The sequence below is a fragment of the Ursus maritimus genome, unplaced genomic scaffold (assembly GCF_017311325.1).
Source record: "Ursus maritimus isolate PB19 unplaced genomic scaffold, ASM1731132v1 scaffold_2, whole genome shotgun sequence".
Lineage (NCBI taxonomy): Eukaryota > Metazoa > Chordata > Mammalia > Carnivora > Ursidae > Ursus > Ursus maritimus.
This window is the reverse complement of record NW_024424452.1, coordinates 22,259,930-22,274,396: the sequence shown is the minus strand read 5'-3', so window position 1 is coordinate 22,274,396 and position 14,467 is coordinate 22,259,930. Positions and strand designations below refer to the sequence as shown.

The window sequence follows — 14,467 nt, the reverse complement described above, 5'->3', positions numbered from 1 at the left end:
AATGCAGCCCTAGCACTTGCTGGCCAGCAGGGCAGTGAACTTCGTTCTCCACAGAGTTAAAAGTTGATACTGTTCGTGGGGCGCGGCTTTTACCATCATCGTGCAGAAAAAACACAGAAACTCTTAAATGGGGTGACCGGAAGGTCAATGTTCTCCACCTTTATGTAAAGGTAAAGATACAGCTGATAGAAGACAGCAGTGCTCTCTCCTATAGTAGAATGCCAACCAATAAATGTAGAAGGAATAATGGTGTTGGAAAGTAATAAAAGGAATCGTAAACGCAAATCCTTTTCTTCTGAATTCAGGAATACTAAAAGGCAAAAGGTTACTGATTACTTTTTATTGTTAAGTTAAAAAAAGAAGAAAGCCAGGTTACACCTTATAGCCTTTACAGCCCTAATTGTCAAAATTCAGGTAGAGATATAGTCCAGAGCCAAAAGAAAATGATTTTAAGCCAACTATCTTAATCTAAAAGTAAGTCACTACGCATTGAGCTGTTTGGAGAGATGATTGGATTTAGAATTTGCTGACGGTGATTTGTGGAAGCTGAAGGGCTAGAATCAGGCATTTGACCTTCAAGAGACTCATCTCCCATAGTCACTGATGCGCAAGATTGAAAGTGCTAGCTTTTTTCGCCATGGCAAATAACTCATTGGACTCCAAATCAAATTGGTCAGTGTATTGAGACGTTCTTTCACATTCTCCTTCAAAAACAAAAAAAGAGAAAGATATAGAGAGTTAGCATTATTGATAGTTTAAAGTGGCAGAAAAACAGACTTTATATCTTTGGTATTAGTGGGTTCTTTTTAAGGACACCTTTTGGGGAAACTTTTTTCCCTGGGAATGTTTGTACAAAAATTGCATTGAGAAAGAGATGTTATTTTTGCGGCTCAAAGCCATGCTTTGGAGGGATCTCCATCATTCTTTTATAGTCTACTTAGTGAAAACTTAGAAGCAATCATGAACAGCCTCTTCAGTGACATTAATATTACTTGGTGTAGTAGCAGGTTAGTGAATAACAACCCAAGTTGATTCTGAAAGGAGAGGTTTGGGTTTTCATTTAATAATTCACGGGTACATTGTACACCTGCCCAGCCTAATCACCATACCATTTTGCTATTTAAACTCTTCTGTATAAAACATTTTGTGGTAAAGAAGAACCAGTTTCAGAAGTCTTTTGTCCCTGCTCGTAAAGATATTCTTGTTTTTGTTTTGTTGCTATAGTAAAATCAGGTAAGGAGAGTTTTTAGATAGTAGTGGTGGCTTTAAAAAAAAATGTAAGTGGTAATTTTCAGTTTGATACTTACTGAAATGAGTATTTACTATGATGAAAATAATATTAAGCAAAATATTGATAGTTCCCTTTGCAAATGAAAATAAGGGGGATTTTACTTCCTCCTGTCAGTATATATAAACAGAGAAGTTCAGGCTACAAAAGTTTTTCATAATGTTATTAAAACTTTATATTCACAGGTTTCAGACAGGCTGGGTGCTTAACTCAAATTCTTTTAAAAAAAAATTTAACTCGGGGCACCTGGTGGCTCAGTTGGTTAAGCGTCTTTTGGCTCAGGTTGTGATCTCAGGGTCCTGGGATTGAGCCCCACATCGGCCTCCCAGCTCACCGCCCCCCCCCCCCGCCACATATGCATGCTCTCTCTCTCTCTCTGTCTCTCTCAAATAAATAATAAAATCTTCAAAAAAAATATTTAGCTCACCGAGTTTATGACGTTTTGCAAAATTCTGAGTTTATAAATACCCACCTCCTGACTTAATGATAGATCAGCTCAGAAGGTGTGGCATGCTTCTTGTTTCAGCATGCCTGAAATAAAACTAAGAAAAAGAAGAGTGACTGCATTTTGGTGGACTAAATTTGTATCTTGGCTTTTGGTTCAACTGACTCCCTTGTTTTGGCTTTCTTGGCAACCCAGTCTTCAATCTTCATTCTCACTTAGGCCAAAAGTAACTCCCTAGAATGGGGTCTTCACTGATAGTTCCAGCTTTTTAAAATCTGAGAATTACCTTTGAAGCCAAAAATGTTGACTGACCTCCACATAATGGTACTTGTACTTTTCAAGTGTTTGCACACTGCATAACGACAACAAAAAAATTAGATGGTATCTAATCATTACAGCAGGATCTACAAACGTTTTAAGTATAGTAGTGCACATTGGCGTAAAACATTCTTTATTCAGTCTACAGACAATGCTTGGTCTGCATATGGGTTTCATAACCCCTTTTAATTGTAGGGTCCTACTTCTCATAGATTTGGAATCATTTTTGGATCTACCCAATGCAAAGTGAAGCTCAGGGATTTAGATAATTTGGTCATTTGAACCAGTTGTTCACTCCTCACTTCAACCTGCCCTCCCTTTCCCTAAGAAATTGGGCAGTATAGACTACAGTGCCCCCTTGATTCCCAAGCATTATTTAAGCAAGTAACTTCTCTTGAGTTATCTGAATATTTGTCTGTTTTGTGATTCAGTAAGATTGTGCAGACCTGGCCAAATATTCCAGGAAGGTAGGGATAAAACAGAAAAATCATAGTATTATCTTAAACTATAGTCAGGGTTAAAAGGAAGATGAATCTGTACATACCGCTTGCTTGGTTAACCTTTTCCTATTTTCCAGTTGCATAAATCAAGTCATTGAAAGACTGAGACAATAAGCAAGATTTAACAGGGAGATCTACATCAGAGCAAAGACCAGAATGTGTTATTTCTTTTTTTTTTTTTAAAGATTTTATTTATTTATTTTGAGAGACAGCAATGCATGCGAGTTGGGGGGAGGGGCAGAGAGAGAGAATCTCAAGCCCGACTCAGGACTTGATCTCACAACTGTGAGGTAATGACCTGACCCGAAATCAAGAGTTGGACACTCAACTAATTGAGCCATCCAGGAGCCCCCAGAATGTGTTATTTCTAATATCCATCTAATATACATCCGACTTTTGGGCCAAAGTTACATAGTCTGAAAAGAGAAGACCAAGAAAAAATATTCCAGATGAGATTGGGCGCGTTCAGGGTGGTATGGCCGTAGACAAGAATAAATATTCCAATGCAAGTCTGTAACTACTGCATGGTTAACTTTATACTATGATGAAGGGTTCTATTCCTTTTATCTGATTTTAGCTAAAAGATGTCACCTCACTGTTCCTTTTCTGTTGCACCCTCCCAAGCAGGGAGGATAATAATGCCATAGACACATCTCCTCGGCCCCTAGTTAAGCATGTTCAAACTCATGGATAAATCTCATTTTTATAACTTGGAAGAGTTACTAAAAATATATTCAAGTAAGGGTGCCTGGCTGGCTCAGTCAGAGGAACATGTGACTCTTGATCTTGGGGTTCATGGGTTTGACCCCCATGTTGGGTGTAGAGATTACTAAAAAAAGTTTTTTCAAAGATTTTATTTATTTATTTGACAGAGAGAGAGGCAGTGAGAGAGGGAACCCAAGCAGGGGGAGTGGGAGAGGGAGAAGCAGGCTTCCCGCTGAGCAGGGAGCCTGATGGAGGGCTCGACCCAGAACGCTGGGATCATGACCTGAGCCAAAGGCAGATGCTTAACGACTGAGTCACCCAGGTGACCCTACTAAAAAAATTAAAATATATATATATGCAAGTGAGTTACACTCTATGCAAATTAGGGTCCCTGGGAATTTCTCAAAAAATGTTGAGCGAATGGATAAGAAACTAAAGTGTTGAGTCTGGTGACAGCTAGTGGTTTTGGACTTTTACTTAAACAAAATTAAATTAGTGTCCAGTGGAATTTTGCCACCTATCACCTATTGTATGCAAACAGTGAATTTTAACCATTTTCTTTTTTTTTTTAAACAAAAGGAAGAAGAATTCCTTTGCATGGAAAATGATACTTTTAAGTATCAAACCCATTGCTTGGGCATATTCTATGATGACATTAGGAACTGAAATGCTAAATTCTGTCTTCAGTTTCTACTATGTGAAGCTTTTTTTACATCTGTACAAGATTTCAGAAGTGGCCTTTTACCAAGCCCAGGTGAGATGGGGCCTCATTATCCTATCACCTAGGACAGTTTCTCCTTCCCCACAGTTGTTCGTTATTATGATTTTCCAAAGAGCTGATTCTTCACACAGCTAACTTTTCAAGAAAAAGTTATCCGTGTCCAAGATCCTCTGTTTGAGGGCAAAGAAACTTTTAAAAGATTGCCACTTAAAACATAGAAGCTTTAGAGTTTAAAAGGAAAGCTTTGGTTATCTGGAAAATTCACTTATATGGAACAATTAGAATTATTTTAAAGATATTCTATGTCTTGAAAAGGTCCATGGTAATCACAAATTGTAACTCATTACCAATTATGTGGTCAGGGTGGATAGAGTTAATGGTCTTAAAACCCTTATATTTTATGTTACTCATTTATTATCAACAACAACATAGTTGACTTAATTAGTACTTTTTGGCATTTTGCAATGGCAAACATTGATATTTTAACCTTTCCTAATGGAATTATGTAAAATGATGCCATGGTATATATACAGGCCATCATTCCCTGCAGAGGCATGGCCTCGTATGCCTTATGGGGAAGCAGTCTAACATAATGATTGAAAGTACAGATTCTGAGGTCATCTTCCTTGGCCAGACCCTGGCTCTGTCATTTATTAGCTAGGCAAACTGATTAACTTCTGTGGTCCTCAGTTTCATTTGTAAAGTAGGGATAATTGTAGTACCCACTTCATAGGATCATTTTAAGGATTTGATAAATTAATTGATGTAAGTATTTATACAATGCCTAAACACAAAGTGAATGCACATTGGCTTTTGTAGCGGTATTAACTGACATGATCATGGATAGTACAGGATATACGCCCCCTGCTGGTTCTGAAAGCAGTCAAATCCGCCCCCCCCCCCCCACCCCATAGTTTTGGTTACTTCACGTTAAGTAAAAATTCAGGAGTCCTTTTCATCAATATAAACCACACTAAAATAATCCTGTATTGTTGTTTTTTTTCTCCTAGATGATTTTAATGATCTGGAATGCTCTTAACGACCTGACTGGGTATTTTCACAGCAACTCTCAGGCTGACTGCTGTTCCAGTCGACATAGTTCCGTTTTGTACGGTGCCCCTTTATATTCAATAGCCTTCCTGCTTCCTTGGTTCCCTTGGAAATACTATCAAGAAGGTGACTGGCTTAGTGGACTTCACCTGGTGGTATCGCTATGTGCTTTTGATAGCACACTTACCTTTGTTCAGCAAGCCCAGTGTACACTGTTTGCAGAGAGTTTCACGAGACACGAAAGCCGACGTCAGCTTATTAAAATTAGCCAAATGACATCACTGGTAGGATCCACCAGTGTCCTTTTCTGCGGCCTCATCTCCGATAACATGGAAATCTTACTCAATTTTCAGGCTGTTGCTGTGGTCATTGCTATTCTTGCCGTGGCCAGCCTTTACACTGGCATGTACCACATGAATCACTTTGAACCTACAAGAAGCCCTGAGGAGAACCTTTTCTCAGAAAGTGAGCAGGATCTCCCCTGGACCTCCGTGGTCTCATTGATGAGACTGATCTTGACCCAGAAAAACTTTCGCCTTTTTCTGATAATGAATTTCTTCCAAGTCTTCCATTTAACCTTCTTCAATAACTTCATGATGATCTTTGCAGATAATCTCATTCCTAAGGATGTTCTTCCTTCTTCCATAAGGAGCATCATGTATGGGGCAGGCTTTATTTGCCCACAGGTATGTGATGATTCTTCCTTTAACTTCCCACAGGGATAAAAGTTTAACTCTTACCTACCAGAGGAAATTAAAAACCTGATTATATCAGTAGTTTGACAAAATGACACATGAGAAACCCAAAGACAATAGAGTCAATGATATTGCAATAATGTTGTGTGGTGACAGATGGAAGCTACACTTGTGGTGAGCACAGCATAACATGTAGACTTGTGGAATCACTATGTTGTACGCCTGATGCTAATGTAACATTGTATGTCAACTGTACTTCAATTAAAGAGAGAGAGAGCGAGCCAAAGATTCAGAGCCCCAGGTGTTATATATAAGATTCCGTAGAAACATAATGGGAACAAGAAATGAAAGGAATAAAGAAAAGAGAACCTAATGAGAGCGGAGCAACAGGATATTTGAAACATTTTAGCTTTTGAATTTTGTCCTCATGAACTTTCTCACTTAAACCATAGCAGAGGTATGGAGGGAAATAAATGGCAGTTTTGCTTTACCCAGGCATGTACTGTTCCTGTAACCATTTTAAGGAAGAGGGTTACTTGATCAAGAATTCTTGAAGCCAGGTTTCAAAACACTTGGCTAAAAGACTGAGTCCTGGAGTTCCAGAACATTATTAAAATTCCATGCTCATGACCGTTACTGGAAAGGGCAAGTCCTCCTTCAAAAAGTATACCAGCCTGCTAGGTTTTTTATACCATGTGGAGAGTTGATGTATCATATTGCTTTCCTTCACCTAAATACATCACTCCAAAATATGACTTAACTTCACCTATGATAAGGGTTTTTCCTATTTTCATAATTAAATAAGTAAAATTCATTTTCCTTTTCGGAGAATAAGTCATTCTAGACAGATGAGTTTTTACTGTTTACATGGTTTCAAAAATATTTAAACCATGTGGGATAGAAATAGTTCTAAAATATTTTAAGCGTTGCCACACTTTCTTATGCAAAGTATACGTAAGATTTGTCTTTTCGAAGATTAGCTTGAGGCTTTTGTCATAGTTTGGTTATTGTATGTGCCGTAATAATGGTAAGTCACATTGGGTGCTTACCATGTGCCATGAACCATACAAAGCACATTGTACATATTACCTCACCTAATCCTCACAACCACCTTCAAGGGAAAGACTCTTCTTTTATTTTTTTTTAATTTTTTTTTATTATATTATGTTAGTCACCATACAGTACATCCCTGGTTTTTGATGTAAAGTTCGATGATTCATTAGTTGCGTATAACACCCAGTGCGCCATGCAATACGTGCCCTCCTTACTACCCATCACCGGCCTATCCCATTCCCCCACTCCCCTCCCCTCTGAAGCCCTCAGTTTGTTTCTCAGAGTCCATAGTCTCTCATGCTGGGAAAGACTCTTCTTATCCTTACAGATGAGAAAAGGCAGGTTCAGAGGTATCTGCCTTTAGAGCTATGCACTTTCAGATTCTGTCTCTAAAATGTACTATATTTACATGGTTTACTTAGCAGAGCATACCAAATAGAGTATCATTTTTGGCTTATCAGAACAGTCCCAGGTACTGAGTGTGCAAATTGAAATGACGCTATTCCTTCAGGGCAGTTTGAAGTTTGTCAAGCTGTTTGCTCCTATGTTCAGTGACCCAGAATGGGGAACTGTTTGAGCTCCTATCTGTGTTATCAGACTCTAAAATATACATACATTTTTATATAAATACATAAATATATAAATTTAATCATGTACTTATCTATAGTATCTCCTCTAAGTGAAAAAAAAAAAGTTTGTTAAACTCTTATGTTAAAAATAAAAAGAGTAGTGGTGCCTGGCTGGCTCAGTTGGTAGAGCATGTGACTCTTAATCTCAGCGGTTTGAGTTCAAGCCACATGGGTGTGGAGCCTGCTTAAAATTAAAAAAATAATAAAAAATAAAAAGAGTAGATAGATTTTTTTCACAGCTTCATCGAGATGTTATTCATATACCATACAATTCACCCATTTAAAATATGCAATTTGGGATGCCTGGGTGCCTCAGTCAGTTAAGCATCCAACTTTTGGTTTCAGCTCAGGTCCCGATCTCAGGTTCATGAGATAGAGCCCCGCATTGGGCTCCATGCTCAGCAGGGAATCTGCTTGGGATTCTCTCTTCCTCTTTCGTTGCCCCTCCCCCCACTCATGTTTTCTCTCTCAGAGTGAGAAAACTGACTCAGCCACCCAGGTGCCCAATAAATAAAATCTTAAAAAAAATAAAATGTGTGGAATGCCTGGGTGGCTCTGTCGGTTAAGCATCTGCCTTCGACTCAGGTCATGATCCCAGTGTCTTGGGATTGAGCCCCATGTCTTGCTCCCCGCTCAGCAGGGAGTCTGCTTCTCCCTCTGCCCCTCCCCCCACTCAAGCTCCTTCTAAATAAATAAATAAATAAAATCTTTAAAAAATGTGCAATTCAATGGTTTGTAGTATATTTACAGATATATGTAACCGTCACTACAGTCAATTTTTGAACACTTCATTACCTCAAAAAAAAAAAAAATCTCATACCTTTAAGCTACTGCCTCCATATTTCCCCGTCCTCCCTCCCCCAACCCTAAGCAATCATTACTACTTTCCCTATTTATTCTGGACTTCTCTATGGATGTAGCTTGTATCAATACTTTGTTCCTTTTTATGGCCAAATGATACGACATTGTAAAGATATACCACATTTTGTTTATCCATTCATGAGTTGATGAACATTTGGGATTTCCACATTTTGACTATTAATAAGTAATGTTGCTATGAATATTAACACAACTATTTGCATGGACACACACTTTCATTTATTTTGGGTGCATAGCTCGGAGTGGAAGAGCTGTGTCATGTAGGAACTCTTTGTTTCACATTTTGAGATACCGTCAGACTATTTTCCAAAGTGGCTGCACCATGTTATATTCCCACCGATAGTGTATTAACGTTCTCCAAATCTTCACTAGCACTTGCTACTACCTGTCTTTTTGGTTATAGCCATCCTAGTGCGTATGAATAGCATCTCATTGATGTTTTGATTTGTATTTCCCTGATGGCTGACGATATTGAGAATTTTTTTATATGCTACTGGCCATTTTATATATCCTTTGGAGAAATATCTATTCAGTTCACTTGCAGAGTTTTTAATTGAGTTATTTGTCTTTTTATTCCTGAGGTATAATAGTTCTTTGCATATTTTTGATACGATTTGTTATCAGATTTGCAAATATCATTTGCAAATTTTTTCTCCTATTCTTTGGGTTATCTTTTCACTTTTTTGATGAAATTGGAACTGTGAGCCTTATTACTTTGTTCTCCTTTTTTGAGATTGTTTTAGCTATGCTGGGTGCCTTGCAAATCCATGTGAATTTTAGAATCAGCCTGTCAATCTCTACAAAGAAGACAGTTGGGATACTGAGAGGGATTGCTTTGAATCTGTAGATCAGTTTGGGTACTTTGCTATCGCTTTTGCAGTCGCTTAACCAACTGAGCCACCCAGGTGCCCCGTAAGTACTATTTTTTGGCGTAGATTCCTTTAGTCATGTTTTGTGGGCATCAATATTTCATTCTTTTTTGTTGATGAATAGTATTTCATTGTACGGGTATATCACAACTTGTTTCTTCATTCACGTTTTGATTGGCATTTGGGTTGTCTCCAGTTTGGGGCTGTCACAGATAAAGCTGCTATGGACATTTGTGTCTTCGTATGGATGTACACTTTTCTTTCTCTTGGGTAAATATCTAGGAGTGGAATGGCTGGGTTGCATGGTAGGTATGTGTTTAACTTTTAAAAACACTACTGAAGTGTTTTCCAGATTATTTAACACTTCTACCAGCAGTGTAAAAGTGTTCCAGTTGTTCAACAATGTTTATGATCAGTCTTTTTTAGTTTTGACCATACTAGTAAGTGTGCAGTAGTATTTTATTGCAGTTTTGAATTACATTTTCCTAATGACTACTAATGATGTTAGTGCATCTTTTCATGTCCTTACTTCCCATCCATTTAACTTTTTGGTGGATTGTTTCTTCAGGTCTTTTCCCTATTTTTTAATTGAGTTGTTTGTCATCAACCTTCTTTATATATTCTAGATACAAGTCCCTTGTTGGATATATGTGCAGCAAGTACTTTGTCCCAGTCTCTCTTGGCTGTAAATTTTTACACTTTTTAGTGAAGAACAGTTGACACACAACGTTACATTAGTTTCAGGTGTATAACCTGGTGATTCCACACATCTGTATGTTATGCTACATTCACCACAAGTGTAGCTACTGTCCGTCACCATATGATGCTATTACAATACCATTGATTGCGTTCTCTATGCCGTACCTTTTATCCCTGTGACTTATTCATCTTGGCAATTACATTTTAAGGGAAGCATGGCCAAAAGATTTCAACAATCCCTTTCTCAAACCCTTACACTAACATGAATTGCTGTTGATCTCAGTAAAAAATCATTATAAAGTGGAAACCCAAAATTGCTTTAAGTGTATTCTTAATTTCCAGAGAAGTGACACTTACGTAAATTATTGGGGTAGAAAGAAAAAAAATGACAGCTGACTGGAATTTGTTGTTTTTGTTATTTATTTGTCCAAGTCACTTTAACTGTTGGGTATGGTGATGAAGGATAAACACCATATTTTCATTTTCTCAGGCTGTCTTCTTGGGGCTTTCTTTTTGAGGAGTTGAATAGGTGAAAGGAGAAAGAACGAACACGTGCTTGTTCTCTCCAATGACTCTTTCAATAGGTCTGTGACTCTTCCACATCTCATTCCCCTCAGAGAGGCAGGACAGTAAATGGGTTAAGAGCATGGTGTCTGCCAGGGAGGAGTCCCACTCCCCTCTTACTAGCTGTGTGACTGTGGCTAAGTTACTCAACCGTTCTGTGCCTCAGTTTCCTCATCTGTTATATGGGAATAAAAATAGCGCCTAATGAATAGAATTATTATGAGGATTAAATGACTCAAAATATACAAAGTACTTAAAGTGGTTCTTGGCACAAACTAAACACTCTAGAGCTGTTAGCTTTTATTATTAAGACTCACAGCAAATATTTTATTCGATTTTCACTGGAAGAACACACTGACTTTATCTGTTTTGATTTAGGCTTCTTTGGCATAGGTTTGCCAACACTTATGCTGAGACACACTGTTCACACACTCCTACTCAATAAACATGAATGGAGAGCCAAAATCCTCAGTTTGTAGAAGACTTTATTTTAGTAAATGAAAAAGCACTCTCTCTCTCATCATTTTTATCATTTATATCATTTTTATACATTGGGCATTATAACAATAACTAACAATCGAGTACCTTATATGTTGAGTGTGTGCTAGAGGAGAGAGAGACAGAGACAGAGAGACAGCGAGAGGCAGAGACACACAGAGAGAGCGTTAGTTGGAGGGAATGTCCCTTAGGTAAAGTAACTTGTCTATAATCACATGGCTGGTGAGTTGGCAAAGCTGTATTCAAACCAAGGGACATAGGATTTCAAAATCTTGCACTGTTCACTCTGCCATATATTTCTTTCTTTTTTTTTTTTTTAAGATTTTATTTATTTATTTGACAGAGAGAGACAGCCAGCGAGAGAGGGAACACAAGCAGGGGGAGTGGGAGAGGAAGAAGCAGGCTCCCAGTGGAGGAGCCTGACGTGGGGCTCGTTCCCAGAACGCTGGGATCACGCCCTGAGCCGAAGGCAGATGCCCAACAACTGCGCTACCCAGGCGCCCCCTGCCACATTTTTCTTATCTTATTATAATTTCTTGTGTTTTATATATTCATGTATTAGAGACTGAGCACAAGAGGCTTCATTTCAATATGTGGACATGTGTAATTTTACAATATTATTATTATATGGAGGACTAGAATGGTATTTGCTGGGGTACTCTATGTATTTTCTTCTACCGAAGTCTAAGAAATGCCTTGGATCACATCAGTCCCTGAGTCATTGTCTTTAGTATCCAGAAAATAAGCTCTTGTTCCTTGAAAGTAGAGAAGTAAGCCAAAAAGTTGGTCGGGGGGAAAAACCCTTTTGTTTATTACAGTACATTTGTATCCTACTTACATCATTCAAAATTCTCTTGTAATATATGTACATTTGGTTAATGAAAACTCTTCAAGGCTAAACAATGTACTTTTTAATGGAAAACAAAGAATATCTTCTGATCTTTGTTAATGTACATATGTGTATTTAGCACAAACTTTTCACTCTAGAACAATGAACTTTTTCAATGATAGCTTGAAATGCAGAAAAAAAATGTTAAGTCTGAGCTCTCAACATGTGCTTATTAGAATTATGAAAATATGTAAGATTAGGCAAGAAACAAAACCCAAAGCAATGTAGATAGAATCATAAAGCATTGTTTATGGTACTTGATTTTAGGATAAAAAGTACATTTTGGATATTGTAAGAAGAATAGTGAAATATATATTCACTTATTCAATAAATACTCAATAAATACTGTATGCTGGGTGAATTCTGGGTTTTAACCCCAAATCTTAAAATCTGGATTTATATGAGATTTTAGTGGGACCTTTCACATCACAACAATGTTGATTGTTTCTTTTTCTTTTTGAAGATTTATTTATTTATTTTAAAGAGAATGTGTGAGCAGGGGGAGGGGCAAAGGGAGAAGGGAAGCAGACTCCCTCCTGAGTGCCGAGCCTATTGCTGGGCTCCATCCCAGGACCCAGAGATCATGACCTGAGCAGAAATCAAGAGCCAGACACTTAACAGACTGAGCCACCCAGGCACCCCATGTTGATTGTTGCTAAGCAATGGATTCTTTCATATGGTTGGTTTTAGTAAACTCTCTTCATATTAGTGTGAAAATGAAAATGTAGGAAACTGTCTCCAGGTTTGTTCATTTTATAGGAAATAATAGCTGTTTCTTTGTTATTATGGAATATTATTATTCTTCATCAATTTTTATGGATATATGTGAGTAATAACATTTCTAGTCACAATAGACAGTATTACTTGTGCTTTTCAACTGATACTACAATTCAGAAGCAAATTTATTCTTTTGCTGAGAACATTTATTTTGTCATCAGCAAGAGTAAGCCTAATTCATGGTGTTCCATCTTAATACTATGCCACTCTGTTTCCATTTCAGTGCCTTGTACTTATCAGTCAGTCCTGGCTGAGGAAGTTTGGTTACTATAAAATTATCTTAATTTCTTTCTACCTAGAAGGAACAGCCTCCATTGTCATGTTATTTCTTGGACAGCAATATTATTACTTTTTGGCTCTTTATCTCACTATTATCATGTAAGTAAATGCCAGTGCCAATCCCCAAAATACACTAGGCCTTGCCATTCACCTTTTCAAGCAGTGAGACATTTTTGATCTGAACTGTGTTGAATATTCATTTCTAGGCAGTGTACCTTTCTGCCAAAGTGTCTGAATGTTCACAGCTGCTTTTTTTATTTTAAAAGATTTTAATTTATTTGTCAGAGAAAGAGAAGGAGAGCACACAAGAAGGGGGAGCAGCAGGCAGAGGGAGAAGCAGGCTCCCTGCTGAGCAAAGAGCCCGATGTGGGACTCGATCCAAGGACCCTGGGATCATGACCTGGCATCATGACCTGAGCCGAAGGCAGACGCTTAACTGACTGAGCCACCGAGGCACCCCTGCTTTTTTTTTTTTTTTCTTAGAGGGGGCAGGGGCAGAGGGAGAGGGAGAAAGAGAATCTTAAGCTGGCTCTATGCCCAGCACAGAGCCTGACACGGCGCTCGCTCTCAGGACCCTGAGATCATGACCTGAGCTGAAACCAAGAGTCAGACGCTTAACTGACTGAGCCACCCAGAAGCCCCTCACAGCTTCTTTTTTGAAGTTATTGCATACATTAGATTTTGTAGTAAAGTTCTTCTTTTTAACCTATTAAAATGCATCATTTAGTAAATGCTCCTGCCAAATAGGATCTTGCCCCCAAAACATGTTCTTTGCCTTTGTCCCCATCTTGGGAATGGCTCTCCAGTCTGTCTAGGCATCCAAGTCAGTGACTTTGTCTTTTGTCTTCTTTTTCTTCTTTGTCTCCCATGTTCAATGTGCTATCAATTTATTAGTAGTTTTATTTTCCTAATATGTCTTGAATCCATCCCTTCTCTGCTCCCATTGCCATTCCTTTAGCTCAGGTCCTCATCATCTCTCACATGGAGTAGTATATGGCCTCCCAAATGGTCCCCTTGTCTATAGCCTCCAGTTCCTCCAACCCCTTCGTCCACACTGCTCCTAGAAGAACATGTCATTCCTTTGCTTAACAATCTTACGTGGCTTCTCATTGCTTTCAAGGTAGAATCCAAATGATGACACATGAGGCCTTTTATTATATAGTCCCTGTTTACTTCTTCATCCTCATTTTTTATTACTCTTCCAGTTTCATTGTACTCCTCACCAAACAGGAATACTTTGTAGTTCCCGATTCAAATACCTCATGTCAACATGCAGCATTCTGTGCCTGGAAAGCTCCTCACCATTTCCTGTCTGGCTCTCTCCTGGTGTTTTTTTCTTTTCTTTTCTTTTCTTTTCTTTTCTTTTCTTTTCTTTTCCTTTTCTCTTTTCTTTTCTTTTCTTTTCTTTCTTTTCTTTTCTCTTAAAGATTTTATTTATTCATTTGACAGCGAGAGAGACAGCCAGCGAAACAGGGAACACAAACAGGGGGAGTGGGAGAGGAAGAAGCAGGCTCCAGCAGAGCAGGGAGCCCGATGTGGGGCTCAATCCCAGGACTCTGGGATCACGCCCTGAGCCGAAGGCAGATGCTTTATGACTGAGCCAGCTAGG

The 14,467-nt window shown here is 38.4% G+C and overlaps 1 protein-coding gene and 1 long non-coding RNA gene across 2 annotated transcripts; one reads left to right on the top strand and one right to left on the bottom strand.

Annotated features, from left to right (window-relative positions):
• Positions 1-325: 325 nt before the first annotated feature.
• LOC103668869 lies at positions 326-5,341 on the bottom strand. Its single transcript, XR_570158.2, has 2 exons — positions 5,215-5,341; positions 326-704 (listed from the first exon to the last, which is right to left on the bottom strand). It is a non-coding gene; the product is annotated as an uncharacterized LOC103668869 (long non-coding RNA).
• On the top strand, positions 3,676-5,762 carry LOC103668870 (transmembrane protein 180-like). The gene is made up of 2 exons (XM_008697174.2): positions 3,676-4,010; positions 4,988-5,762. The coding sequence occupies exons 1-2, from the start codon at positions 3,861-3,863 to the stop codon at positions 5,750-5,752; spliced, it is 915 nt and encodes a 304-aa protein (XP_008695396.1). The 5' UTR covers positions 3,676-3,860; the 3' UTR covers positions 5,753-5,762.
• The last annotated feature ends 8,705 nt before the right edge of the window (positions 5,763-14,467 follow it).

Excerpts from the sequence above, each read along its gene's own strand:
- LOC103668870 (XM_008697174.2), top strand. The coding sequence starts at position 3,861 with ATGATACTTTTAAGTATCAAACCCATTGCTTGGGCATATTCTATGATG. Across the intron at positions 4,011-4,987 it reads TGGCCTTTTACCAAGCCCAG|ATGATTTTAATGATCTGGAA; the intron begins GTGAGATGGGGC and ends TTTTTCTCCTAG.